Here is a 26,358-nt window from a genome sequence, read left to right as displayed (position 1 = left end):
TAGTCAGTTACTTTCGTTTAGGGTTCGGTTCAGGAGCGGCAATCGGGAGAGATCAGAGTCAGCCTATGCCGCACATGTGCCACTTCAAGCCATCCCTTTCCAGAGTAAGGAAAGCGGTGTTCTGCCTCCGGGGGGGCTGTGCGTTAATCCAAGCTCCCTGCATGTGGCCCGTGGTAGGTGAGTTGTGCCGAAGCTTCCCCTCCTCCTCAACCCAGGTCTGAAGTGGGTCCCTTACCGCTTGTCCCGAGACCTTCGGTTTCCGTTTGGCTGGGTCGCGATTCTGTGGGCGCTTTACGTGTGGATGAGATTTCCTCGTGCCAGTACGGCTTATTGGCTGGGCCGCCGGTTGTGCCCTCTGCTCAGTGCACTTTTCGGTTTCACGGTCCGGCGTGTCCGCTCTCTTGGTCTGCGACTCATGTGAGTTTCGGCTTTCGATGCGGTGCCAGAACGCTTGGCATATGCGCTTGAACCTGGCTTCGAAGTCTTCCCGCCAGGCCTGGTTGTCTGCTTCTACTGTGGTTCGTAGAGGCTGTGGCTCGGCGGCCATCTTGTGTTCGCCATGCGGTCCCCGGGTATGGGAGATCCCATGGTCGCCGGGGGTGTCCTTCCCCAGTGGGGACCGGGATAACCCCCACCGGTCCAGAGGGGGGGTGACGGGGCAGCTAGATCGTCGGTAGTCGCTGAGCGCCTCGGGTCAGGAGATCGGCCACCTCCCCCGGCCCGTGGGTCGTCAGTTTTGTTAGGCCTCACGACCAGACGGTTGAAAACTGGGTTAAAACGGCTGGCTGCATACATGTTTATGTTCCCGTTCTGCTCAGCGTTAGGCTGTTGCTTGGCCCGGGTCATTTTTGGAGCAGTATAGGGTTGGAATAAGTGATATTCAGCCCTGTTTTGCAGGAGCTGAGCTGAAACACGTCTGGCCATCTTGGCTGTCAGGCCCCGCCCCCTTTTGCATTTTTAATTTAATTTAAATTACTTATTATTTGTATTTTATAATAATATATATATATAGTTATTATATATATATATATTATATATATATACACGTGTGTAATTTAATTACAAGTGTATTTTTATATTAATATATGTACATATTAATATAAAAATACACTTAGTATGACATTATATATATATATATATATATATATATATATATATATATATATATATATATACACACACATATATAATTATTATTTTTTTATTAACTTTAACTTAATTTTTTCTTTGATTTTACAGTTGCAGGGAGACTGCCTGTCAGCACAGACAGTCCCCCTGCAGGCAGACACATGGACACCTATTGTGACCATGTGGTCGCCCTGTTGAGCGATCACATGGCCCCAGGGGTCCTAATCCGCCATGGGGAGACTGTCTGGGCTGCAGGCAGTCTCCCCACAACGGGAGCATCGCCGATCGCCGCCGGGGAAACGACGGCGATCGGGTAAGTACATCTTAAAGTTAAGATGGTTCAGGACCGTCATCGGTCGGCAATGGAAAAATGCCGATGACGGTCCTGAACCGTCCTCCATCCTTAAGGGGTTAAAGGACCATAACCACAATCGTTATGCTGCGAGGAGTGCCCTGGCGCCCCTCCATTGCAAGGAGTTAAACTGGGTTAGCCGACACATTCAACAGGACACTCCTAGCACAAGCTGCAGTGGTTGTGGTGCGTGCAGTATTTTTTTTTTTTTTTTATACCCAGAAACTTCCAACCAGACTTCAAAATTCAAGTTAAGCAAAATTCTCCAGATTTTAACTGTGAGGATATATAAACAGTGAATACCAAAACATTTTATTTTTTTTAAAGTGCAATTTATGATATTTATATAATTTTCAACAAATCCACTGAATGTACATCGCGTTTTTGTTTTTTTTATTTTTTTAGCAATCACATGAGCTATATGACATATTTATAGATAGACAGACAAACTGAGCGGAAGAGATGGACAGACAGACTGGGTTAATGTAATGAATATACGTGTTGATACGTTTGAGAAATATTGTTCCTTGAGCAGTGTTTAGACTACAACAAAATATTGCATTTATTCATTTGAAAAATACCATAGATGCAAACTTGTAGAAATGGTAATAATCTAGAACACATTTATAATGCAGAATTGTAAATCTACTGTTATCTAAGTTCTATAGAAAAGACACTTAAAAAAAAGATCGCAACGTACACAGCACTTTGGAAGATTTTTTTTTTAAAGTTTCACCCGATAGCTGCCCTGTAAAGCCAATTTGTTAAAAAAACTTTCATTTGATTATTTAACTGAGTGATTGGAACAGACACAAAAGGTAGGCGGGATTTTTGGTTTCCATAAGATGTCCTGAAGTAGATCTGTGTGTTTTGTATCCTTGGCATTGTCGTCTATTTTTAACCACAAGTGCCAGCCAAGTTGACAAGCTTTCGTGTGAAGCTTATGCTATTGTTCGTTTACTAGTCTCCAATTAGAATGTTATTCTATTGTTTTAAAACTTCTTTATTCCACTGTACACTCTGCATCATTATTATATTGTTGCTATTGTTTCACTAAAGTGTGCCATATAGTTTTGATTCAATCTACAGGCTTTGTTAATAGGGGGCTTTGTCAATTCCTAACATGCTTGTCAATCATCAGCCACTCAGGAAAGAATTTAAAATGTCTCTGTGACGTCAAAGGACCCCCAAAAAAAGTTCAATGCCAAGTTTAGTCAGTTGTTCAGAGGCCTCACAATGAAACGACTGATAGCACAAGTTAAATCTGTTTGCATACAAGTAATGTGACTCTCATCCAGTCCTCTACGGTTACCAGTGGATGATTGTCCTCGACTATAAAATCTCCTTATAGACACAGAATTAGGACAGGGATTACATGAATTAAGTTTGGACAAACTGCATTTACAGGTCGAAGAACATGAGTAAACAAGACTCCATAGCATCCTGTTTGGCCAAAATCTATGAAAGCAAATTGGAATCTTCTAAAGGGCCTGTAAACATTGTGAACAAATCTCCAGCAGGGGTCAACAGTATGGACAAAAAGCTAAACCTTCTCAATGAAAAAGTGGATAAGCTGTTAAACTTCCAAGAAGATGTACTGGGAAGATTAGAAACGGTCTATCATGGGATGGATGTTCTGGAAAGAGGAATGGATAAATTATCGTTGTTTCATCAAACGAGTTACCCGCTAGGACTTGAAACAGAGATGGACACCAAGGAAGACAGACAGCAGATAAGAGAGGACAGCCACTGCTCGGATTTGATATGGCTGCTGAAAAGGATACACAACGATTCCTTGGTCCATAGGGAGAAGCTGGACAGCCTTGAGAAAATGGTCTCCACAATGGACAAAGTGGTGGAATTTGTGGGAAATACATTAAGAAATTCTAAAATCTTGGATTTCATTTTGAAGGGTGCAGTACCTTGGAGAAAGGAGACTCTTGTAGAGGTTTGTTATCATTAAGTCGACTTTGGCTTTCTTATTCATACTGTGAGGATCACTGTTGCAAAAATTCTGTGTTTTTTGTTGAAGATATTTTCCAGACATAAAAAAACTGTTCCACCATCCAACCGTTAAAATGTATCATACACAGCAGGTGCTTGTGAACACCTAAATATACCAATCCACATGGGCTATAAGCCGTGTGAAAAAAGAAAGAAAAAAAACAATTAAAAAATTCCAACATTACTGTAATTTTCAGGACGGCTCTCTGCCACACCAGGGTGATTTTAAATAGACAGTTATCAAAACTCAAATAAAAGCTTGACAGAAAACACATTGAGACTGAAATGTCATGGTCTTCATCTAGTGCAAATTAATTGTAATATTTTCATCTGTGTTACTTACAATGTAGTATAAAACAAAATGATAGTATAGGGAACACCTCACAATGGAAGATCTAAGCTCTTTTTTTTTTTTATTCTTTATTTTTGAAGGACATTGTTTATTAACAAAGGTTTGCAACTGGGCTTGTGCACAAGCCTATATATTTGAAAACATAAGATAGCGATGATACAAGGCGAGATTACATGCAGGTCTGTGCGGTAGTTGAGTTAACCTAACGGACTTGTCTCTTAAGGATGTCTAATAATTCTGGTCAACCTCCTAATTGTGTCATTGGATTTTTATGTTCAGCATTAACATGGTCGCAGATGGTGGGATAGGTATAGGGTGCAGGGTTGCTACCGGGGTCAGTGAGGATCAAAGCTCTTTTAATGACTGTCAGCAATGGAAAGGTGATATGTTTTTACTTGTTTTTGGAGGATATTTGTTTAGGAGGGAGCTACAAAAAAGATTAAGCTCCGTTTATAGCTGAAGAGCAGAACCTAGCAAGTGTGATGACTATTACAGAGTGTCAGACATATTGTGCCAGAGAAGAGATGTTCAATCTTGATACTGCAAGCATGGCATAGGGGCTGATGGAGCTAAAGCTACAGGCACATACTTATGGCATAGGCCCATGGATAAAACTAAACAAAAACAAAAAATATGTATTTTTTGTTTTGCTCCTCTTCACATGCTTGCTTTGTGCAGTTGGAATTAAGTATGGGAATTTACGAGGGATATAGGGTAACAAAACCTGTATGGACTGGCTGATAATGAAAGTAGTGAATGTAAGCTGACTTTGCACACTAACATTGTGGCATGTCCCCTTAATTCTACACTCATATCATCCACCTTTTCTTAGTCCCAGACTGCATACCGGGAGCTTCTGCCTTCTAGTAAGAAGGTAAGGAGCGGAGTGAACAAGTGAATGCTAGGGAACAGTCCTCAGGAGGCAGACAGCTGTGGGGGGCTATGGATTTCCCTCCGGCACCACCTCCATTAGATACAGGACACTTGGGAGATATGGCTGTTTTAGAATTTTCTGCCGATAAGATTCTGTAATTAGGCCCATCAGAATTGTCAGCACCAGGCTCTGATCCAGCCCTGACTGCAACTCTTGTTGGATTACAAGCCCCATAATAATTGCTGTCAGAGAATTCTGGGTAATGTAGTCTTACAGCTATAGGGCAACAGTTGGGCAATTCTGATCTGGTTTGTTTTATTTTATTAGTTTGAATTTTAGATTTGTTGTAGCTTGAATACACACTCCTCTGACCAACTCCTTGGCATATGCATTAAAACCCGCACCAGAGCATGCATTAGAGTACTCTCGCAGAGAAGAGCGATAACAACAGTATTTACTAAAATTTGGGAAGATTAAGCACTCGAATTATGAAATGCCATGAAAGACTTTTGGTTTGATTGTGAACCTGGAAATACCAGAAGCTATTAGTCTGGCCACCAATTACATTCTTAATTTTAGTTCTCTTTTATTATAATGCCAAATGTGGCTTTAGATGCAGTCACTTATTTATCATTTGCAGACTAAAAAGTACACTTCAATCTAAGATTACAGGGACAATATAGTAACCCAGACCACCTCATCTGAATGACGTGGTTTGAGTGCAATGGTCTTGTAATTTTAACCCTTCGACGTTGGCTTGCCTAATCGACTGTAAAACTGCTTTGTCCGTTTTCTTTTACATCTAGACCTCAATCTTTTTCCAACTTGCCTCGCATGCGTGCAGGTATGTTTTCGCCCTCCTGGGCTTCACGTTAAAGGGACACTAACTGCTTTAGCTCATTGAAGTGGTTATAGTCTCTGGAGTCCCCAGGCACCGTCCTTCCATTCAGTGTTAAACTGTTATTAATGTTTTAACGCTAAACAAATGTCCCCAGCAACCTATCCCCTCTGGGCTCCTTGGGCTAATGAGGAAGCATTAACCTAAGCAGCAATGAACAGCTGTGACTGGCTTTCAGTGTTAAACAGTTTGAAATCGTTTAACATTGAATGGAGGGACAGTGCCAAGGGACTACAGATACTATAGCCAATTCAATTAGAAGAAATGGTTATAGTGTCTACAATGCATCTTTAAACCTGACCACGCTAGAAATGCGTACCTATTCTGCTTTTCCTTTTTTAGGGTTCTGTTGTCCTACTCTCTGCGTCTTGGGGTTAACCCGACAATAACACCGTACTGACAATAACACAGTACTGATCAAAGAGGATAACCCGTCAACGCGTTTTATGTCTGCCATGGCATTTACTCATAGACCTAATGATGATTGTATAGCCATCATTTATGGGACCTCTAGGAGTGCTAGCTACATAAATAGCCAGACATGAGTAGAATTTTGTGTCCCACACTTTTTTCTGGGTCTTACTGTGATTGTTAATCCAGGTAAAGATAAAAAGTGGATTCCTGTCAACGAGCCATCAGAGGTGCTCATGCCAGGCCTTATATTAAGAACTATCTTTGGGGAAATGCCTGAGACATTTTAACTTTTTTGTTTTTTTTTTAGTTAAAGTTTTCCTTTCACATGTATTGGATATCTGCAATAAGCTTCCAGACAAACAAGCAAAGTTAAACCCTGATAGATGGGACTTGCAGTAGATACCTGGAATAGACTTTCAGAGAAGTTACTAATATAGAAAAGGTTGTAGACACCTATAATAGCTGTCCAGTTAGAGTAGTAAAAGCATAGACACCCGGAACAGATTTCCAGTTGGAGTAGTAAAGTCTAATAGTGATATAGAAAGGGTAATAGATACCTATGATATATTTCTTCGTGGAGCAGTAAAAGGGTTGTAGATACCCGAAATAATCTTCCAGCTGGAGTAGTAAAGACTTATGGTGGTGAAGAAAAGGTAGTAGATACCTGGAAAGGAAGCTGATTGAAGCAGCAAGAGAGAGTGGATAGCCAGAAAGGGCTTGTGTCAGGGATACATTAAATGCCATGATTGGCATGATAATGCATGCATGTGTTTACGCTGAGCTGAAACACAACAGTGCCAGTAAACCAAGCACATGCACAGAGGCTGTTGAAGTGCTCCTGCATGGGCAGAAATGACTGGCAATTTTGCGGTGGGATGTTCATTATGGGAACCAGAGAAATAAATCAAATTGGGGTGGGGGAAACCGCTTTGAAATTAGATTTAAAACATCCAAGGAACGGTAAATCCTAGCACATCTGCATAAAAAGGTAGTAGATACATGGAACAGTCTCCCAATGAAATTATTAAAGACTAACAGTGATCTTGAAAGGGTAATAGATACATGAAATAGCATTCTAATAGAAATAATAAAGACTAACTGTGATATATAAATATACATGGAATTGCTTTCAAGTGGTGGAAACCATTAATATTAACAAAGGGATCTACAAAGGGTAGTGGATACCAAGAACGTATTTTTATCGGAAGTGGTAAAGGCTAACAATAACATAGAAAAGGGCAGTTTCTAGAAGAAAGATTGGCGTATGTTTAATACAATGACAAATCGGTAAAAATCATCAGCAAGTTAAATGAACCAACTTCTGCTAAATGTTTGTCTACTTTGAAGTCTGAGGCTTTGTTTTCTTCAATAAAGTTAATCTATATGTAACACATGACAAAGATATTTGAGATTTTACAGGACGTGTTTCCAGGTTGGCTTTGATATTTATCGATTTCTTTCTCGTGAAATGTATCCCAGTACTTTAGGGGAATCTACGCCCTCACTGTGCATGTTATTGATGAGTTTGTATGGCACTTGTGAGTGACCGTAAATTAAAATGCTGATGGACTTCAAAGTGTGAAGTCTGCTTGCTCAATATTTCCCAATTAAGAGTAGAACGCTTGCCAATATGGATTTATAAGCACCACCTGGGGATTCGACTCGCTCTCTGGGCATAAAAACATGCTGACAGTGAAACTCTAGAATTGTAACTAGAACACCTTAACACAAGATAAAACCAGCTATCATCGGCTAAACTTTGCACACTTGAGATTAAAATCCAATTTATTGGTTGCGGATAGACCCTCAGCCTGACAGACAATAAAAAAATAAAATAAAAAAGTTAGGGAGTTTTTCCCCCAAGGCTAACATAGTGCACTACACATGTGTGACCTCTTTAATTGTTCAGCCCTGAATCGCAGGAAATTTACTAGCACCATAACTACTACAGTGCACCACTTCTCACTTTCACTACTTCCCGTGGAGAGATAGAGGCGCTCTATCGTAGCTAAAAAGTGTCGGGTAGGGAAAATTCTCCAACTCCGCTTTAGTCACATCTTTGCTCATTTAGTCTTAATTTTGTCATTCAGGTGGTTTCAATTCACTACAGGTTTGTGTTTTGCTTTTTATTTTGAACATATAGGTTTGTGTTTTTTTTTTTTTTTTTTAAATCGATGTCCATTTTAGCGGTCAATGAGGGCTTATAACTGGCAGTAAAATGTTTAAAGGACCAATATAGTCACCCAGACCACTTCAGCTTAATTAAGTGGTCTGGGTGCCAGGTCCCCCAGGTTTTAACCCTGCGGCTGTAAACACAGCAGTTTCATAGAAACTGCTATGTTTACACTGAGGCTTAATCCAGCCTCTAGTGGCCTTCTTCCCGACAGCCGCTAGAGGCGCTTCCTCAACGCTCAATGCGATTTTCGCATTGAGCATGCAGAACGTCCATAGGAAAGCATTGAGTAATGTGCGCGCGGCTCTGGCCACGCATGCTGCTCCACTTGGGCGCTGAAGTTGGAGGGGGAGGAGAGGTCACCAGCACCGAGGGAGCCCGGCGCCAGATTAAGGTAAGTGGCTGAAGGAGTTTAACCCCTTCAGCCCAGCGGGAGGGGGACCCTGAGGGTGTGGGGGACCTACGGACTAGTTTTCCTGGCACTATAGTGGTCCTTTAAGTGGGTACCAATAAATACCAAAATAGTTGTATAAATAGTCTTGTCACTAAAGGAAATCAGTGCACCTGGTTGCAACCATGTGTTTTCACTCCTTGGAACACTGCAATGACTATTGCTTGCATAAATGAATGTGCACTGTCGGCAGGGACATTAATAGCTGTATGTTATATTTTCTGTAAGATTTATCTGAATGAATTGTTTTTTTTTTATGTAATATCTATATTCTTGTATTTTTATTTTTTTATCCCAAAAGGCGAAAGACAGTACTGGCGAGAGAGAGGCAAAAACCAAGCATGTGCTTGTCCATAAAGTGCCTGCTGGAGGTCAGTCACAAATCAGTGGTTTGTTGAAAAGGCAATGTCTTGCCCACGTGTGCATTTATTTACATAAGAAGGGTCTATAAAGTTCCGTAGGTTATGTTAATGATAACTGAAATAAACACAGTAACTGCTACATCATTAAGCTTAAAACGTATTTTATAATTAAACTCCATCTAAAAACTTGTACCGTGCCTGTTACTGATGGATACACGTTATCCCTTTAATAACTATTATACAAGCATTTTACTGTAGCCTGAGCCAATATACCCTAAGGATCATTTTAATTACATGTATTTCCTGCAACTCCAAATATATAAAATTTATCGTATAAATATATGCAGTTATTCACAACAATGAGAATTTTGGGGAGTTCTGCAAACCGTGAGGGCGTTCAGTGTCGTTTGTTGGAGTTAAACAAACGTGAAATGCCAGGAAGCGCCTCTAGTGGTTGTCTGGTAGACAGCCACAAGAGGCAGTCTTAATCCTTCAATGGCAACAATGCAGTTTCTCTTAAATGGACAGGGCATTCATCCAAACCATTTCAATAAGATGATGTCGTCTGGGCGCTTACAGTGTTCCTTTAAATATCCTGACAATTCTCACTTTAGCAAATAACCCTGATGGATTACGGAATCATAAAGACTTTTCCATAAATTGGATTTTTTCCTTTGTTTCTTCCTGGTATTATTGTACTGTGTATTCTATTTTACAGATGCCACAAAGCCCAATGCTTTAAAAGACAAAGAAAGGAGTCAGAAGACAGACCAGTGTGGGAGGCTTCAAACCAAAGTGGAGTCCAGAGATCGAGGGTCAGCACGAGAAGCGTCCAAACTTGGCTCGGAAACGGATGTGTTGAATGTGGTAACAGAAAGGTCTGCAGAAAAAGGTACATGTTCTGCTCCAAGAGACCAGCATGGACAGGCAGTTTCCAACCAAGCCACAGATCAAAGCACAAGGCAAGAGGAACAATGTATACAAGGTGCAGTATCTGAAGAAAGTTGGAGCCCTGCATTCAGCCATGATCCCAGGTCCCTGACATCTCCAGAACCCCAGTCAGCTGGGCCAGTGCAGCTAGTAAGGTACTAAAAACATCCTTGTATTCACAGCAATTACGCGTTAGAGCTTACTATAGCAGGATTTCTGTCTGGCTGTAGAAGTGATGCCATTGATGTAAAAATAGCCCATTCACTAGGCTGGTACAAATGTGGTGAATCAAGTGTTTAAACCACACACAACTATTTACAAACATATAGAAAAATGCTCTCAAATTACGAAGGAATTAGGCTGACAGGTTATTCATAAACCAACTGTACAGTGGGTGGACAATACATTCAAGTAAATTCAGCATTATAGTTTTGACTTACATGAAGAGGAGTTAGGAGTTAGAATGGCCGTTCCTTAGACAAACTTACATCTTAAAACGAGTAGAGTTTCACAAGAAACCTTCAATATACTTCAATAATTAAACATTTATTTAGTTTATCAATGCAATTGTATTCTTACATTTACATTTTATTCATTTATTAATATTATTTTAAGCATCTAACTGCTGGGTCTTTGCAATGCCAGTGGGCAACTATTGCCTGCAAAAGCAACAATTTATTTTACGAATTTACGATCTATTAGTTCAGAGTTAATTTGGTTGAAATTCAGAGTTTGGTAAATATGCACATTTTATATATTATGTATGATTCACGTGTGATAATTATTGATCAGCTATGGGAAAATTCCTTGAAAATGTGTAGTCAAATATTTTCAACTGTGTTCTAAAGTGCTACAAGACACTCTGAATTTAATGTATACATTTTTACATTCTTTGCAGCGACAGTACTTGTACACAGATTCCCATCTCTGAAATGACTCAGCCGAGTCCGGGTAGCAATACTGAAGACTGCTCAACATTAGGAAAGCCACACGACAACAGTAAAGCCAAATCAATCCTTCAGAAAACAGACAATATCATAACTGAGGAAAAATTACCATCCCAGACATTAACAACAAGTAAGGTCCAGGCATCGACCATCAAAAAAACAAAACGCGGCAAGAGCAAAGAGAGTTCTGAAAAGATGCCATCTACACAACAGACAACTAGTGATACTGGCTGGAGAGAAAAAGACAACATGAAACATGTCCACATTGAAGATCAAAGTCCAACCCAAGATGTGAACGAAGTAATGAAAATAAAGAAAGCAGAATTGGTGGACAAAGAACCAGGCACAACCCAAGCAGAAGGATGCACATTACCGACTCTGTCAGTAGAAGCCCCATCTTTACATGTCATTGGTGAGTATGCTATAGCATGGGGAGAAACATGGTACAGGTACATCTGGTTCGAAACTGGCAAATATGTGAGAGACATAGTGAAAAAGTAGTCTTAGCTAAATCTGCTGTGAGACTGGTGTTAGCCAGAAGATAATCTGGATTGTTAGGCAATATTAAATTTGGATTATGGTATGGAACTGGTGTTAGCCAATATAGAATTTGGATTCTGTTGTGGAAATGGTGTTAGCCAATAGGAAATCTAAACTCTGGTATGGACATTGTGTTAGCTAATAGGAAGACTGGATTCTCATTTGGAACTTGAGTAAGACTAGAAGCGAGCTGGTTTAAAAACAGGTGTGGAACTGGTGTCATTGAAGGCTATGAGATTTGTTGTCAAAGTGTTGTAAGACTGCACGTTCAGTGGGAATGAAATCAAAATGCAATCAGCTGTGAATTAGTAATGAGTCACACAAAAAAAGGTGAACAAATCAAAAATGAATTGTCCCGATCATTGAAAATTTGTAACCAAAGAATATATTTTTCTTGCTTACTATGAGCATTGTCTAACTGAACGGCTATTTTTGTTTAGATGATGGTCCTCCACCTCCAGCACCTTTCAACCACCGTATAGTTAGCCTCAAACAAGCCATCCTGACATCTTGTTACACAGTGTGCCAGCATGAAGTCTTAGGAGGGTAAGTTACGGCTTGCAGATCCTACTTATGCTAGCCATCAGGTGACCAATAGTCAGCAGCATGGATGTAAGCTAGAATACGCCATCATTAAGTAGTGCAACTGTGCTGATTCCATAACAGAGATGCTGATGTAACAGCATAGACATCAAATAAGACCAATGCAACCCTTACTTCCTCTAAAACAGACATGAGTAACCACAGCACTGCAGCTTTTTGGGACTGCGTTTCCTATGGTGCTTAGACAGCCTAAAAGGTGTACGTATACCCTATACCCAAATCTGGTACTTAACTACATACCCAGTTCTTACACCGAATTTCATACACCTGACCAAGACGGTGGTCAAAGAAACAGTGTTAACCCCTTAAGGACATTTCATTTCTAAAGCTGTGTCCTTAATTATTCAAAACTGCTAACTTTCAAGAAAATCACTGGCTAGATGCCTTACATTTTGCATTTGCTGACTTTACTAAACATACAGAAGGATGTACACCCCCCCCCCTCCATCCAGTCTCCTGATTGCTCTCATGTGAATTAGCCAAGTGTGAGAATGTCACAAAGATATGCAATATGCTACCAGGCACCTGTTGCATCCCCTAGGAGACAGACATGTAAACCACCCATTCCAGAATAAAAAGCAGTGTTCTTTTACTCAGTGCAGAATAATTACTTAAACCTAGGTGACATTGTTCATTCGTCTGAGAAAAAATATCTAAAAGATTTTTTTTCTTCTTACTAAGGGATCTGTTTAAAAGACAATATTAAATAACACCTACAAAATGTTCTGAGTAGGATGCATTTTAAATGTCAACCAAAGAGAATCAAGCACAGCACTTTCCCACACACACTATTCATTTTCCTGACCGAAGAATCCAGGCTTCATATCATGTAAGTGTAGGGGTTACACATAATGAGCAATGATAGTATTATGCTTGCTACTGAACAATGCCTGGTACTCCAACATGGACCGAAGGAGCTATATAAGCAGATCTATCGTTCAGCGCTACGGAATCTGATGGCGCTATATAAATAATAAAATAATAATAATCATATTTATAATGAGACGTGGAGTCACCGTGGGAACCAATGGAATGTTTCTGCAGATTGCTCCATAGCGGAGATATAGTCACCCTGTAAATAAATAGAATGCTCATACTGATTGCTCTACAGTTCAAATAGTCATCATGAACGTCAACCAAATTCTCCTGGTGACTGCTCTACAGCTAAAACACTCAAATGGAACTTTTCTGCTGATTGCTCCACAGCGGACACAATCACAGTGGAAATCAAAAGGATGTTCCTGCTGATTGCAACCCTTTTAGACATTGGCTCTAGATCTGGGTCTTCTATAGAAATCCCTTATAATTTTTTTTTTTTAATAACATGCCTTTAATTAAAGGGATACTGCAACTTTAGCTTAATGAAGCAGTTTTGATGTATGGATAATGCCCCTGCAGTCTCACTGCTCAAATCTCTGCCATTTAGGAGTTAAATCGCTTTTGTTCCTTCAGCTTGCTGAAGTGCTTTATGGCAGAGGAGTGCTCCATAATAATGCCAGTTTATAAAAGTACAGATTTCTATTAGAAATTTGCACTTTTATGAATAATTAATGAAATCCCCCCCCCCTCCCGCCTGTAAATCAAATAGCCCAAAAAAGCTAAAGCTGTTTTGATTTTGATAGTATCCCTTTAATTATTGAAAGAGTTGAACCCTTGATTTACATACAATCTACTATATATAAATGGCAATAATAATAATAATATGCCTGCAGTATCCAGATGGTTTTAACAGGATGTAAAATCTGTTTTCCTATCAGATCATTAGATTTGTCCAGCAAGAATCTCATGCTACTGTTAGAATGTTATATGATGTTTCTTGGATGGATCATTTTGTAAACAAAAGCTTTTGCCTACAAGCCATTGGCATTATTAAAAGACCATGTTTAAACAGACGTCCCCTATCCTATATATAAATGTAAACTGTCGTTAGTTATGATTCATACAATATAACATTTGGCAAAATCTACATTGGTACCACACCTGTAGTCTATCCATCCCCTGAAGTTATGGTTATGAAAGCCGTGTGCATCATTGCATATACACTTGGCTGTGAATATCCTCAAGGGATGTAACATATTGTAGATTTGCCATTTTGGAACAGCTGGATGAATTGCTGAACTAATCCTTTTCAAACTATTAGAAAGTGGAGATTTGTATCTCCCCATGTGCCAGGCTATTTTTAATCAGCGATAAGGCCAGTGCTTTCACAAACACAAAACATCTCACAACCACGAGGAGATGTGATTCTCTAGCCTGGCTGGGAGTAGGCACAAGGGCAATGGAAATTGTTAAATGCAGAAATGTAAATTAGAGCTAAAATGCCCAAAGATAACTACCCATTCAGCCCAGCTCTTAGTAACATAGTATTTCAAGTTGAAATAATTTTCATCAGTCCATCCACGTCTGCCTTTCATGCATTTGTTCATAGTTTTGTTTTTGAGTAAAATTGAGTTTGAATTCCCCATCATTCCTTATAATTAGTGAATGATACTGTCTGTCACTGCTTTATTTTAAGGGAAATCCTATTTTACACTTGACTAAGGCACTTAAAAAACCCCCCAAAAATATGTATATACTGGTTCTTCAAAATTAATTTTCCAAGTCATTTAAATCCTACATCTTCTTAAATGTCTGAAGCTAAGCTGATCCCTCCCCTTTTTGCCCAGCACTAACTTCCTTGTTCGTACGGAGCAGTGTCCAATCAAATGCCTCTTGTGTTTTGTGTCAATATACTTATATGTCTATGGAATGAGTTCTACTTGGGAATAGTGCAGAAATCACTAATAATTAGTTTCATAAAATGTTAGATGTATTTTCTTTCCTGTGGCTTCCTTATTATTTGAATCTTTGGATTTTTAACATTTTAAATGCAGAACATTAATTTACATGTATACTTGTGTGAAAATATGTTCCTTAACAGGGGGCGCTTTGGTCAAGTTCACAAGTGTGTAGAAATTACAACTGGCCTTCGGCTTGCAGCCAAAATCGTCAAGGTCAAAGGATCTAAAGACAGGGTAAACGTTGCATGAGATGCCTAAGTAGAGCATGTGTGTTGAGAAGAATGGTTTTGTTTCCTTTTAACAATATGTTATCTCTTTATAAAGTCTCCTCTTGAGCTGTATTGGTTAATCTTGGCACTACGAGAATTTCTGAACATTTCCCATGATGCAGACTACCCACCATAATTGTATATTTATGAGCCTGCTGATAACGAACATTTTCCCCTCTATCATTTTTATTTTTAAATATGCTACTTGTAGAGTTTTTTTTTTTTTTTTTTAAATCAGAACCCTTTGTACTCTATAGCAACCTATCGCCTCTCTCCATGAATAAAAAAAGAAGACGAGATGGGCACTTAAAAATGTGTGTCAGCTGGGATGCAGGTGAAATTAACAGAAATATTTGCGTATAAGGGGCTGCGTTTGTTTGTGTTTGTTTTATAAATAAAGGTTTGAATTCCCCTTGAATTGTAAAACTGTTGTTCTGTTTGATTTCCACAGGATGAAGTAAAAAATGAAATAAATGTCATGAACCAGCTCAATCATGTGAATCTGATACAACTGTATGATGCATTTGAGTGCAAGAATGACTTGACCTTGATAATGGAATAGTAAGTTGTGATTCATTTTGTCCCCATGGATGTAACTTGCTGTATTGGCTGCATCGTGCAGGTTTGGAATCTTTAAATTGGGTGAAAATGTGAGTGACATTTTCTCAGCTAAGATCTGGGGACATCCAGTGATTAGTGCCTGGCCACCGGCCTCAGTCCGTCAACTATGACATGCTGGAACTGAAATACGGTCATTGTGTACCTGTCAGTGGTCTGATCTATTCATATTGTAGTCAAGCAGATAATCTTAGCTTGCGTTTGGATACTATGCACTTTACAAGTTGTGTTATGTCTGAAATAAAATCTTTATGAAGATTCCTATTAAAGGAAAACTATTGTCATTTATTTAATCTTTTAAAATGAAAGACTACACGTATTAGCCTCTGCAGGTTTTATTGTAATTCAAATATAGCAAATATCTGGTTTTAGAGCATTTTTTGGCTTATCCTTGATCCATGCAAGTGGTCAGCTTTATCATCTTTGGTTTGAAGCACCACTTATATGAACAAAGACCAGGAGCATGGAATGGCAAAAAAAAAAGTAAAAAATGAACTTCACATAAATTAAAGATAATTCAGGAGATACACTAAAAATACGTACTCTACTACCCAGTGGATACATTACATGTTTCTTATTTGAAATAATAAAATATGATGCAACTTTTCCTTTAAAGGAACATATAGCGTTAGGAATGCAAATATGTTCCGCGGCGAATAAATGGGTAATTAACCATTTATTTGCTTACCTTAATCCAGCGCTGGGCTCCCTCGGCACTGGTGACCTCTCCTCCTCCAACGTCAGCATCCGAGAGGAGCCGAATGCGCATGCGCATTCAAACCCGCCCATAGGAAAGCATTACTCAATGCTTTCCTATAGGGATCTTTTTTGACGCTGGGCTCCGTGAGGATGTCCAGCGTCAAATAAGTGCGATTTACTTCGTGTAAATCACGGAAGAGGCCTCTAGTGGCTGTCAGGGAGACAGCCACTAGAGGCTGGATTAACCCTATTGTAAACATAGCAGTTTCTCTGTAACTGCTATGTTTTCAGCTGCAGGGTTAACACTAGATGGACCTGGCACCCAGACCACTTCATTGAGCGGAAGTGGTCTGGGTGCCTATAGTGGTCCTTTAGTTCTTGTTATACTAGTTAGAGGACTAATAAGTACTGTAACTAAAATATAACTTCGCAAAATCAATAACATAAGCACATGTGCAAAATACACAAAATGCTATTTTTAACTATCTTAGCCCATTCACAACATTAAGACATTTCATGCTATCCTAAAAAATAGTGGGCTTTAAAGCAGTCAGGTTGGCATTAACGTCCTGCAGTTTTGGTGTAAGCAAGGTAAATCACTGGCCATTCTGCTCACACTGAAGAGACCCGGGTATCAATTGATACCTGGGCTACTACGCTCGGTCATCTGGTGAGCTCTGCATATAGCCCTTTAAAATCACCCCTGTCGAGAGATTGCGCATGGTCGCGGTGATTCTCAGCATGCCCCACACTGAATGAGACCACGAGGCCTGATAGGGTCTCTCTGCATGTCCCCCTGCCTAATGATCCGCACTGGGCTTTGCCAGCTGCCGAGTATCTATTACTGTGTGACTGACAGGGACAGCAAGCAGGAACTGAAGCATTAGAGGGAGATCACCCTCTCATGCTGCAATCACTTAGTACAGAGCGCTCACAAAGAACTCTGTACTGTGTGAGCCGGGAAATCTATCAACTGACATCAGTACTGACGTCAGCAGAGAAAGTTCCTCTGAGTTAGGATTAGGACTGTGTTTAAAATCAGGGTTAGAGTAGGGTAATACCAGATTAGGTATAGTCTACAGTACAAGTTATGTAGGTGTATCAGGACTGATATGTGGATGCATTTTGAGTTCTTTTTCTTTAGTTGCAAAAGTGCACGCATTCACAGGCCAGATTTGATCCAGGGGGAGGAGGGGAGAAACAGTCACACACTGTGATTTTCATAAAGAACACAATGGGTTAATGACAAACCTGATTATATATATATATATATATATATATATACACATATATTAGCATCACCAATGTAACTTACTGTGCTTAAGTGTCATCGAACTCGACATCATGAAATTAACATGTAAAGGACTATTTAGGACCACTTATCTCAATAACAATTTTTGACTATGGTGCCATTATTGGCAGCAGAATGGACGGTGAATTTAGTATTTTTTCTCATATTGAAAGCTTGCAATTCCAACCTACAGTTTGAGAACATTATTGACTGGTTACTGATGCTGGGTTATAATGTACCCCTTGGTCACCTGTTTAACATGTATAAAAACCACTTTACGCCTACACACACAATACATTTTATTGCTGAGATTCTATCCAGTTGTGTAAAGAATATTCATTACTTTCATTTCTTGTCGCATTTCAGTCTTGATGGTGGAGAATTATTTGACCGTATTACAGATGAAAACTACAATCTAACAGAGCTGGATGCCATAATGTTCACAAAGCAGATTTGTGAAGGAGTATACTATCTACACCAACAGTATATTCTACACTTGGACCTAAAGGTCAGTTTGGTTATGAATGAATATACCTGATTGTAGAAAGTGTGATCCTATGTTACCTGGGTAAAACCTGTCTTTTTTTTGTCTCTACTTCAGCCAGAAAATATTCTGTGCGTCAGCCGTACTGGAAATCAAATCAAAATTATTGACTTTGGTTTAGCGAGAAGGTGAGTGCTATTAACTCATGTTCCTTCTTGGAGTACTGGCCATCTTTAATTGCTAAAATGTGTCATGAACTTGTGATGTTCAGGTACAAGCCGCGGGAGAAGCTAAGGGTGAATTTTGGGACGCCGGAGTTTTTGGCCCCTGAAGTTGTGAACTATGACTTTGTGTCCTTCCCGACAGACATGTGGAGCGTGGGAGTGATCACCTACATGCTGTGAGTTAGTGGCAGCTTACAATAAAATACGGTTTTCATTTTACCTGGGTTGGGGGTATGTAGATTATCCTTTAAGCCCTTGAATTTGACAATGATCTATCCAAGTCAGAATGTTGCTGCATTGTTCCCTGGCACATGATGAATAAATCACGATTACGATCGCTGGGTGTTCATTCAGCCACAGGACAATAAACTATGTAAGTCAATGCTTAACCAAAGACAAGCCCAGAAATACAATTCAACAAAAGACTTGCTGCCTACAAAATAGTCGCTTCTGGAGCATAATTCAGGACCGACTGTAATATAACAGTAATTTACATGTACAGATTAATTCACTTAGCTCCAAACTGAGCGTAAGTGAAAATAAGTGATATTATAGCATAAAAAGCTTGAGGCCATGGATGTAATAACTCAATCTGTAATTTGTCGTTTAAGGGTTAGTAATCACAAAATAATTCACATGCCGATTGGCCTTAACCATCTCTATCCATACTGTCTATCCCTGATAATAGGATTGGTCCCATGATAGGAAGTCTAGAGGTTTACAGCAGGGTTGGCCAAAAATGGTAGATCACCAGCTGTAAAACTAAGATTCCCATGGTGCTTTGCCAGCTGTAAAACTAAGATTCCCATGGTGCTTTGCCAGCTGTAAGTTATACACACACATGGCTTTTTATACCATGAATACATTGGCCATCTTATACTATGGGCACTAAAGGGAAGTGCACTTCAGGGTAAGGTGCATCTTATAGAATTATTTCTAATAAAAAAATAAAATAAAATAAAAACTTACAAAAAATTTAACTTTCTGTTTTTTAGACTCAGTGGTTTATCCCCATTTTTGGGCGAAAGTGATGCAGAAACTATGAATTATATCGTCAACTGCAACTGGGACTTTGACTCGGAAATGTTTGAGCAAGTATCAGACGAGTCAAAAGATTTTATATCCAGACTTTTGTTAAAAGAAAAGAGGTACGTTATGTTTTCCCCCACCCCACATCACTTCCTCCTATCAGCAAACAGTCTGATAAATAAAAAAAACTACTATAAATTTACTACTACTATAAGACTATAGTACACTGTGGCAGGGGAAAACGTATACCAATATAAAAGGAACTACACCTAGACATTTAACTGATGGTGGCTCATATTGATTAACAAACTCTATGGATACATTCTTAGATTCGTAAAAGTACCTAAAAGAAGCATATTGATTCCTAAATAAATAAAGTAAAATACAGACACACGCTGCTCCTACACTATAGCTCTGTATCTACACAGCATATGTGACCACCTCCAACAAAAGTATACCTGTTTATCTTTCCCCCCAATGACAAAGGCACATCTTTTATAGCATCACCCACGCTATAATCACAGTTTTATTACCTGATATATTGTAAGCAGAAGTCACAATTTTAATGTAATCTGTGGGTTGTTCTCTCCTAGCTGCCGTCTAAGTGCTGCCCAGTGTCTGAAACATGAGTGGTTAGTGAGTTTACCTTCAAAAGCTAAAAAATATAAAGTCCGTCTGAAGTCCCAACTCCTGCTCCAGAGGTACCTGGCACAGAAGAAATGGAAAGTAAGTCTTGGTCACATGTCATCTAAAAAAAATTAAAATATCTCAAGTTGGCCATAAGCTCATATTCTTCCCTTTGTGTATTGATCCAAAGCAATATTCAATTGTGTGCACCACAAGTCAAGTAATGGTTAAAGGGACACTATAGTCACAAGAACAACTACAGCTTATTGAATGTGTTCTGGTGAGTAGAATCATTTCCTTCAGGCTTTTTGCTGTAAACAGTCTTTTCAGAGAAAATGCAGTGTTTACATTACAGCCTAGTGATAACTTCACTGGCCACTCCTCAGATGGCTGTTAGAGATCCTTCCTGGGTCATGGCTACCTTAAATGCATCCAAACATTCAGTGTCTCCTCCCTCTGCATGCAGACACTGAACTTTCCTCATAGAGATTCATTGATTCAATTCATATCTATGAGGAGATGCTGATTGGCCAGGGCTGTGTTTGAATGGTGGGTTGCTGAGTGGGCAGAGACCAGCGGTACTCTGCGGTACTCTGCCCTGGTGCCAGCGCTACCACGGGAGTAGCCTGGTTGGAGCCCAACTGAGGAGAAAGGGTAGTAGGCTCCTCGCTCTGGACCTGGTGTTGCTGCTGGAGAGGAAGACAGGCTGTCTCCCCTTTGGATAAACAGCCCTGCTGCTGGGGGACAGGACCGACCATCCCTACCCCCTGTGGTTTGGGCACAGAGACCACGGTCCCATCTGCACCTGTGTGGGGCTTATCATCTCCCCTTGGTGGGCTAGGCTGCCGCTGGGGAGGGGGAACGAGGCTCTCCCCTCCCGGTAGAATAATCTGCCGCTGGGGAGCAGGACAGACTGTCCGTACTCACTGTAGCTTGGGCGCAGAGACCACGGTCCCATCTGCGCCGGTGGGGAACGTAGTGTCTCCCCTTGGTGGGGTACGCTGCCGCTGGGGAGAGAGGGTAACAAGCTCCTCTCCCTTACACACTCTATGCTGGTGGAGAGGGGGACCGACTGTCTCCCCTTTCAATATATTGTCCCGCTGCTGGGGAGCGAGAACGACTGTCTCTGCTCCCTGCCGGACACACTGCTGCTGGGGAGGAAGGACGGCACCTTCGGCTCCCTGGGACTCACTTGCTGCTGGGGAGAGGGACCACCTGTCTCCTCTCCTAAGAACACACACTGCCGCTGGGGAGGAAGGACAACACCTTCAGCTCCCTGGGATACATACTGCCGCTGGAGAGGAAGGACGCCACCTTTGGCTCCCTGGGACTCACTTGACCGCTGGGGAGAGGGACCAACTGTCTCCTCTCCTAAGGACACACACTGCCGCTGGGGAGGAAGGATGGCACCTTCAGCTCCCTGGGATACATACTGCCGCTGGGGATCCTCGCAGGACCAGTCTAGGAGGTCCGCTACCTCGGGTACCGCTGGTTGCTGTTGGGGAAGAGGATTCTCTTCCCGGGCCTCATTGATGAGTCGCAGGTAATCCCACTCCAGGTCACATTCCTTGGCGACCAGATACCGTAGGTCTGCCTCGAGATCAACAGCGCTAGGGAGGCCCAGCATGTCTTCTCGGTCGTAACACAGGTCCCAAAAACGAGAGTCGGTAGCTTTCACAAAGTCCTCATCGTCAATATTATCCCAAAATAGGCCAGGGCCAGCGTAATCTCTGCCCTCTGGGAACTCATACTCTGCCATCTCGGGGACACACTGAGCTGCGTACCACTGTATCGCCTAGTTTGTGTCGAGTGCCAGTTCTGCATATAGTAGAATCTCGAGTCTAGTCACCCACGCTTCTTCGGTCTGTTTTCTCAGGAGGAGCAGCCGCTCTGCCATTCGAGCCAGGATTCGCTGCCTTCTGCTGCGGCGCCGATCCCCTCGCGAATACTGTACTTTCTCTAGGGCTTCGTCCCACAACCTGGTTCTGGCAATCTCTCTGTACCTCAACATGTCCTCCTCTGACACTGCTCCAGACCTCAGGGATACGTAACAGTACAATCTATCTTGAAACTTCTCCTCAATTCCTCAAGAGTTTTTTTGTAGATAGGGGCGCTGTATGGATACTAGCGTCACCCTCAATTTGTAAATCCTGGGAATGGTGTTACCTTGGGTATTATAAGTAATTGATTCAGTGTCAAACGTGCACCAATACGTTTTGGGGGGCCAAGGGTGAAAAAAGCTGGACTATAGGACAGATTCTTCTATGATTAAGGTCGGTAGGTTCGTTATTACTTTTGGGTTTTGCCTTGTGGAGAATTTAAGTCATCATGGATTTTTTTTATATGCACTTGCCCACCGAGGGAGATGTTTACAGCTGATGTCTGCCATTTGAAGTACTGCTTGAAAATGTTCCCTTGAAATTTATTATAGAACTTTATAATCAAGTAATTACTTTTTTCATTGAAACTTGCCCTTCCAAATATTTTTACATTGGTGGACTTTTCCTAGATTAGTTATTTCTGGATATTTTGAAATACTGCTCATAATTATTATAGAAATATATGCAGTGCCCTCCACTATTAGAATTTTTTCACAGCCTTCTTTGCTCATATTTACCTAGTTTGTCAATATTAGTGGAAGGCACTGTATAATGATTTATGGCAACACAAATTACATAACTGAATCGATTATATTCACAAATAATGTTATTTATTTAAAGGAATACTCCAAGTACCATACCACTACAGCTTGGTGTACTGGTTATAGTTCCAAGAATGCCTTGGCTCCCCCTCGTAAGTAGTCAACCTGTTTTTGAATATATTCACTTCTTGACCTGGGGTCCGCTGACCATTCACAGCCAATAAGCTACGCCCTGCACGGCTTAGCTCAGGAGAGCTAACGGAAGCTTCTGCTAATTAGTCTCTAGCTCTCAGGCGTTCGTAGTGGAGGCAGGTAGCAGCGCCCAGTGTATCCCAAGTAACAAGTACAACAGTTCGAACAGAGCTGTGACCACTTATGGTTTGGGTGGCACCAGAGCACTCCTTTAAATAAATTGCATCTTTTCAAGTATGTAATTTATGTTCACACAATAAATATACAAAATTAATCAGCACTAGAAATCTACAGTAGAAAAACACAAGTAGCAAACACTGAAACAAGGGACCCATCTTAATCCTAGAATAAGATAGCCATAGAGAATTTAGCATAGAGGTTCTGCCATAAAACAGACCTCTTCAATAAGAATATTCTTCTAGACTAGAAAGAGCAAAAACAAAGTGCAGATATTCATCAGATTATCTTGATCCTTATCTTGCATTGAAAAAAGTGGAGGCATCATAACTAATGATGTAGTATATTGCAAAAAGACTGGTGACAAACACTAGATGCAAAAATGTCCACTCACATGTCAGAGAGCTTCATACAAGCTCCAGTAGTAATAACATAAAACAGGATGATCCCCGCTTTTGAATTCTAGAAGAATATGTTCATCGAAGAGGTTTGTTTCATGAGGCACAACCTGTACGCTTTATTCTGTATTTAATTTGTGTTGTCCTAAATCATTATGAATTGTTATTACATTAAGAATGTAATAGGCCATGTTAAATGCATGATGTAACAGCAAGATGGCTTGTACATCCAGGGCCGTCTTTAATATTGATTGGACCCTGGGCAAGAATTTACTTGGGCCCCCTGGATCCCGCCTTCCCACACCCTAGCATGCAATCACACCCTCCACACACACACATACCAAAAAAACACACACAACTCGTAGAGTAGTAAACTTTAATAATGTAAACATAAAGAACTGGTTCACAAATAAGTCCTTAGCTTGACCTACTTGCCACCTGTAGCTTCTTTTAACCTCGGTCTTATAGTATATTTTTATTTTAACAGTTATATGTTGTTGGAAGAACAAGCATAATGACAATATCTTTCACCCTTAGGGTGGAGGGGACCTAAAGATGCTATAGTGCTGGGAAAATGAGTTTGTTTTCCTAGCATTATAGTGGTCCTTTAATACAACTCACAGTAATGTGAAGTGTGTCAGTGTATCGCAAGGCTCCACAGCAATACAACTCACAGTAATGTGCGATGTGCAAGTACATCACAGATCACCTCAGAATAAAATGCATAGAAAAGTGGAGTGTGTGAGTATCACAAGCTCCAAAGCAATATAACTCACAGGAACGTACAATTTGTGAGTGTATTACAGATCACCTTTTTAATACAATGCACATGAATGTCACATGTCACATATATGCACATGTATATCATACCCGACCCACTGCTTTCCCATAGAGAAGCATTGGGAGGCTATTGCGCATGCGTGGCCTCATAGAGATGCTTTGAATCAATGCATTTCTATGAGGAGTGTTTAGCGCGAATGCCAGTTTTGCACGTTGTGCAACATTGGATTAGGAAGCACCTCTAGTGGCCGTCGGATGAGTGGCCACTAGAGGTATTCCTCAGCAGTAATGTAAATACTGCCTTTTTTTCTGAAAAGGCAGTGTTTACATTAAAAAGCCTGCAGAGACATGCTATAGACACCAGAACTACTACGTTTAGCTGTTGTGGTTCTGGTGACTATAGTGTCCCTTGAATATAGAGAGAAAAAAAAGGATCAGCACAAAAGTATTAAATAAAATGGCTGTATCATTATTATAAAAATTAAAAAAGCACAACTTGACACAAATATTTAGTATTTAAAAGATTACTTTATTTTTAACAATGTGATTGTACTGTACTATTAACTAACCCCTCCATCCACCCCTCCCCCTCCCCTCTAAACACCCCTCACCACCCCTCCCCCTCCCCTTTAAACATCCCTCACCACCCCTCCCCCCTCCCCTCTAAACATCCCTCACCACCCCTCCCCCCTCCCCTCTAAACATCCCTCACCACCCCTCCCCCCTCCCCTCTAAACATCCCTCGCCACCCCTCCCCCCTCCCCTCTAAACATCCCTCACCACCCCTCCCCCCTAAACATCCCTCGCCACCCCTCCCCCCTCCCCTCTAAACATCCCTCGCCACCCCTCCCCCCTCCCCTCTAAACACCCCTCACCACCCCTCCCCCTCCCCTCTAAACACCCCTCACCACCCCTCCCCCTCCCCTCTAACCACCCTTACTCCCATAAAACAATATATATTACTGTAACTTAATACTTACAGTTCTGAAGACTCCAGCAGGCTCAGGATCAGTTGGGCAGCTGGGCTCAAGGCTAGAGTGGGTGCCACGCTCTGCCGTTCAGGATGGTGCCGCTCTGCACTTCCGGAAGGCGCCGCGCTGCAGTTTGGGAAGGAGGCGGAGTCACGGCAACGCTCACCCTAGCGTTGCCATGACTCCGCCTTCGCGTGACATCACAGTGCGCGGCGCACGCAAAGGGCAGGGGAGGTCGGGAGGCAGAGCAACAAGTAAGTCCTTCACTATGCAGCAATGCCGCTCGCTCGCATAGTGAAGGTGAAGAATTAGATCGGGGGAAAGGAATTTGTGGGCAGTGGCCAGCGGGGCTCAAGAGGCAGCTGCCTTGGGCCCCCCAGGAGCAACTGGGCCCAGGGCAGCTGCCCCTTTTGCCCCGCGTTAAAGACGGCCCTGTGTACATCCACAAACTTGTAAGTGTTTAGAATCCTGATACATTACAGAATATTTCAAAAGTTTGGATTGTAGGCATCCTTTGCTATATAAAATTAATATAGCCAATGTGACTTATAACAACTATATCTGATGCCAATAATGGTCTTTTTATGTTCTTTTTCCTAGAAACATTTTTATGTGGTGGCAGCAGCCAATCGTCTCAAGAAGTTCCAGCTTCTGTCCCTCAAACCATCATAGACAACACCCCTGACTGGATATCTATAGAAAGTTGAGCTTGTCAATGCTCTGAACTCTGCTCTTAGAATGGTCTGCACTGCATTACCTGGAGTGAAAGTGCAGACCACTATCAGATCTGGAATTATTTTCAAAGTTTTATGTACATACAATCTAGACTTATCCCCTTAGAGTATATTTTCTCAACCACCACATCATCTGATTTAAGAAGACTACTCTACAAGACCATGGTGGGATACACTGCGACACACACACCCTGTGTTTTACAAAGTTATTCACCAATATCTCAGGAGACGATGTATATTCACTGCACAGGCACACTAAGGTAGAGAGCCAATCTTAAACAAAATGGTAACTATCAATATAAAGTTTAGGGAGAGAGTGTAACAGTTTTTAGCTCCTGTTCAGATGATCCCTAGAGCCTGTGTATGTTACATACTGTAAGCCTTGCGATAAAGCTCCTATGTTGGTTTATGTAGAT

The 26,358-nt window shown here is 41.0% G+C and overlaps 1 protein-coding gene across 2 annotated transcripts in view; it reads left to right on the top strand.

Moving 5' to 3' along the window:
- MYLK3 (myosin light chain kinase 3) overlaps positions 1–26,075 on the top strand; it is a 45,437-nt gene extending 19,362 nt beyond the window's left edge. The window contains exons 1-13 of one of the 2 annotated variants that reach the window (XM_063437238.1): positions 2,753–3,428; positions 8,948–9,017; positions 9,727–10,093; positions 10,837–11,297; positions 11,866–11,971; positions 14,949–15,042; positions 15,529–15,638; positions 18,052–18,193; positions 18,287–18,357; positions 18,441–18,569; positions 19,389–19,541; positions 20,016–20,148; positions 25,809–26,075. In XM_063437238.1, coding sequence (XP_063293308.1) covers positions 2,898–3,428; positions 8,948–9,017; positions 9,727–10,093; positions 10,837–11,297; positions 11,866–11,971; positions 14,949–15,042; positions 15,529–15,638; positions 18,052–18,193; positions 18,287–18,357; positions 18,441–18,569; positions 19,389–19,541; positions 20,016–20,148; positions 25,809–25,880 — 2,439 coding nt within the window. In that variant the 5' untranslated portion in view covers positions 2,753–2,897 and the 3' untranslated portion in view covers positions 25,881–26,075. Of the gene's footprint in view, positions 1–2,752; positions 3,429–8,947; positions 9,018–9,726; positions 10,094–10,836; positions 11,298–11,865; positions 11,972–14,948; positions 15,043–15,528; positions 15,639–18,051; positions 18,194–18,286; positions 18,358–18,440; positions 18,570–19,388; positions 19,542–20,015; positions 20,149–25,808 lie in introns of those variants that run through there. The other variant, XM_063437239.1, reaches the window with a different exon arrangement.
- Positions 26,076–26,358: the final 283 nt, after the last annotated feature.

This window comes from Pelobates fuscus, chromosome 12, assembly GCF_036172605.1.
Source record: "Pelobates fuscus isolate aPelFus1 chromosome 12, aPelFus1.pri, whole genome shotgun sequence".
NCBI classification, from domain to species: Eukaryota; Metazoa; Chordata; class Amphibia; order Anura; family Pelobatidae; genus Pelobates; species Pelobates fuscus.
The sequence above is the reverse complement of the archived record's forward strand: the minus strand, read 5'-3'. Positions and strand labels throughout refer to the sequence as shown.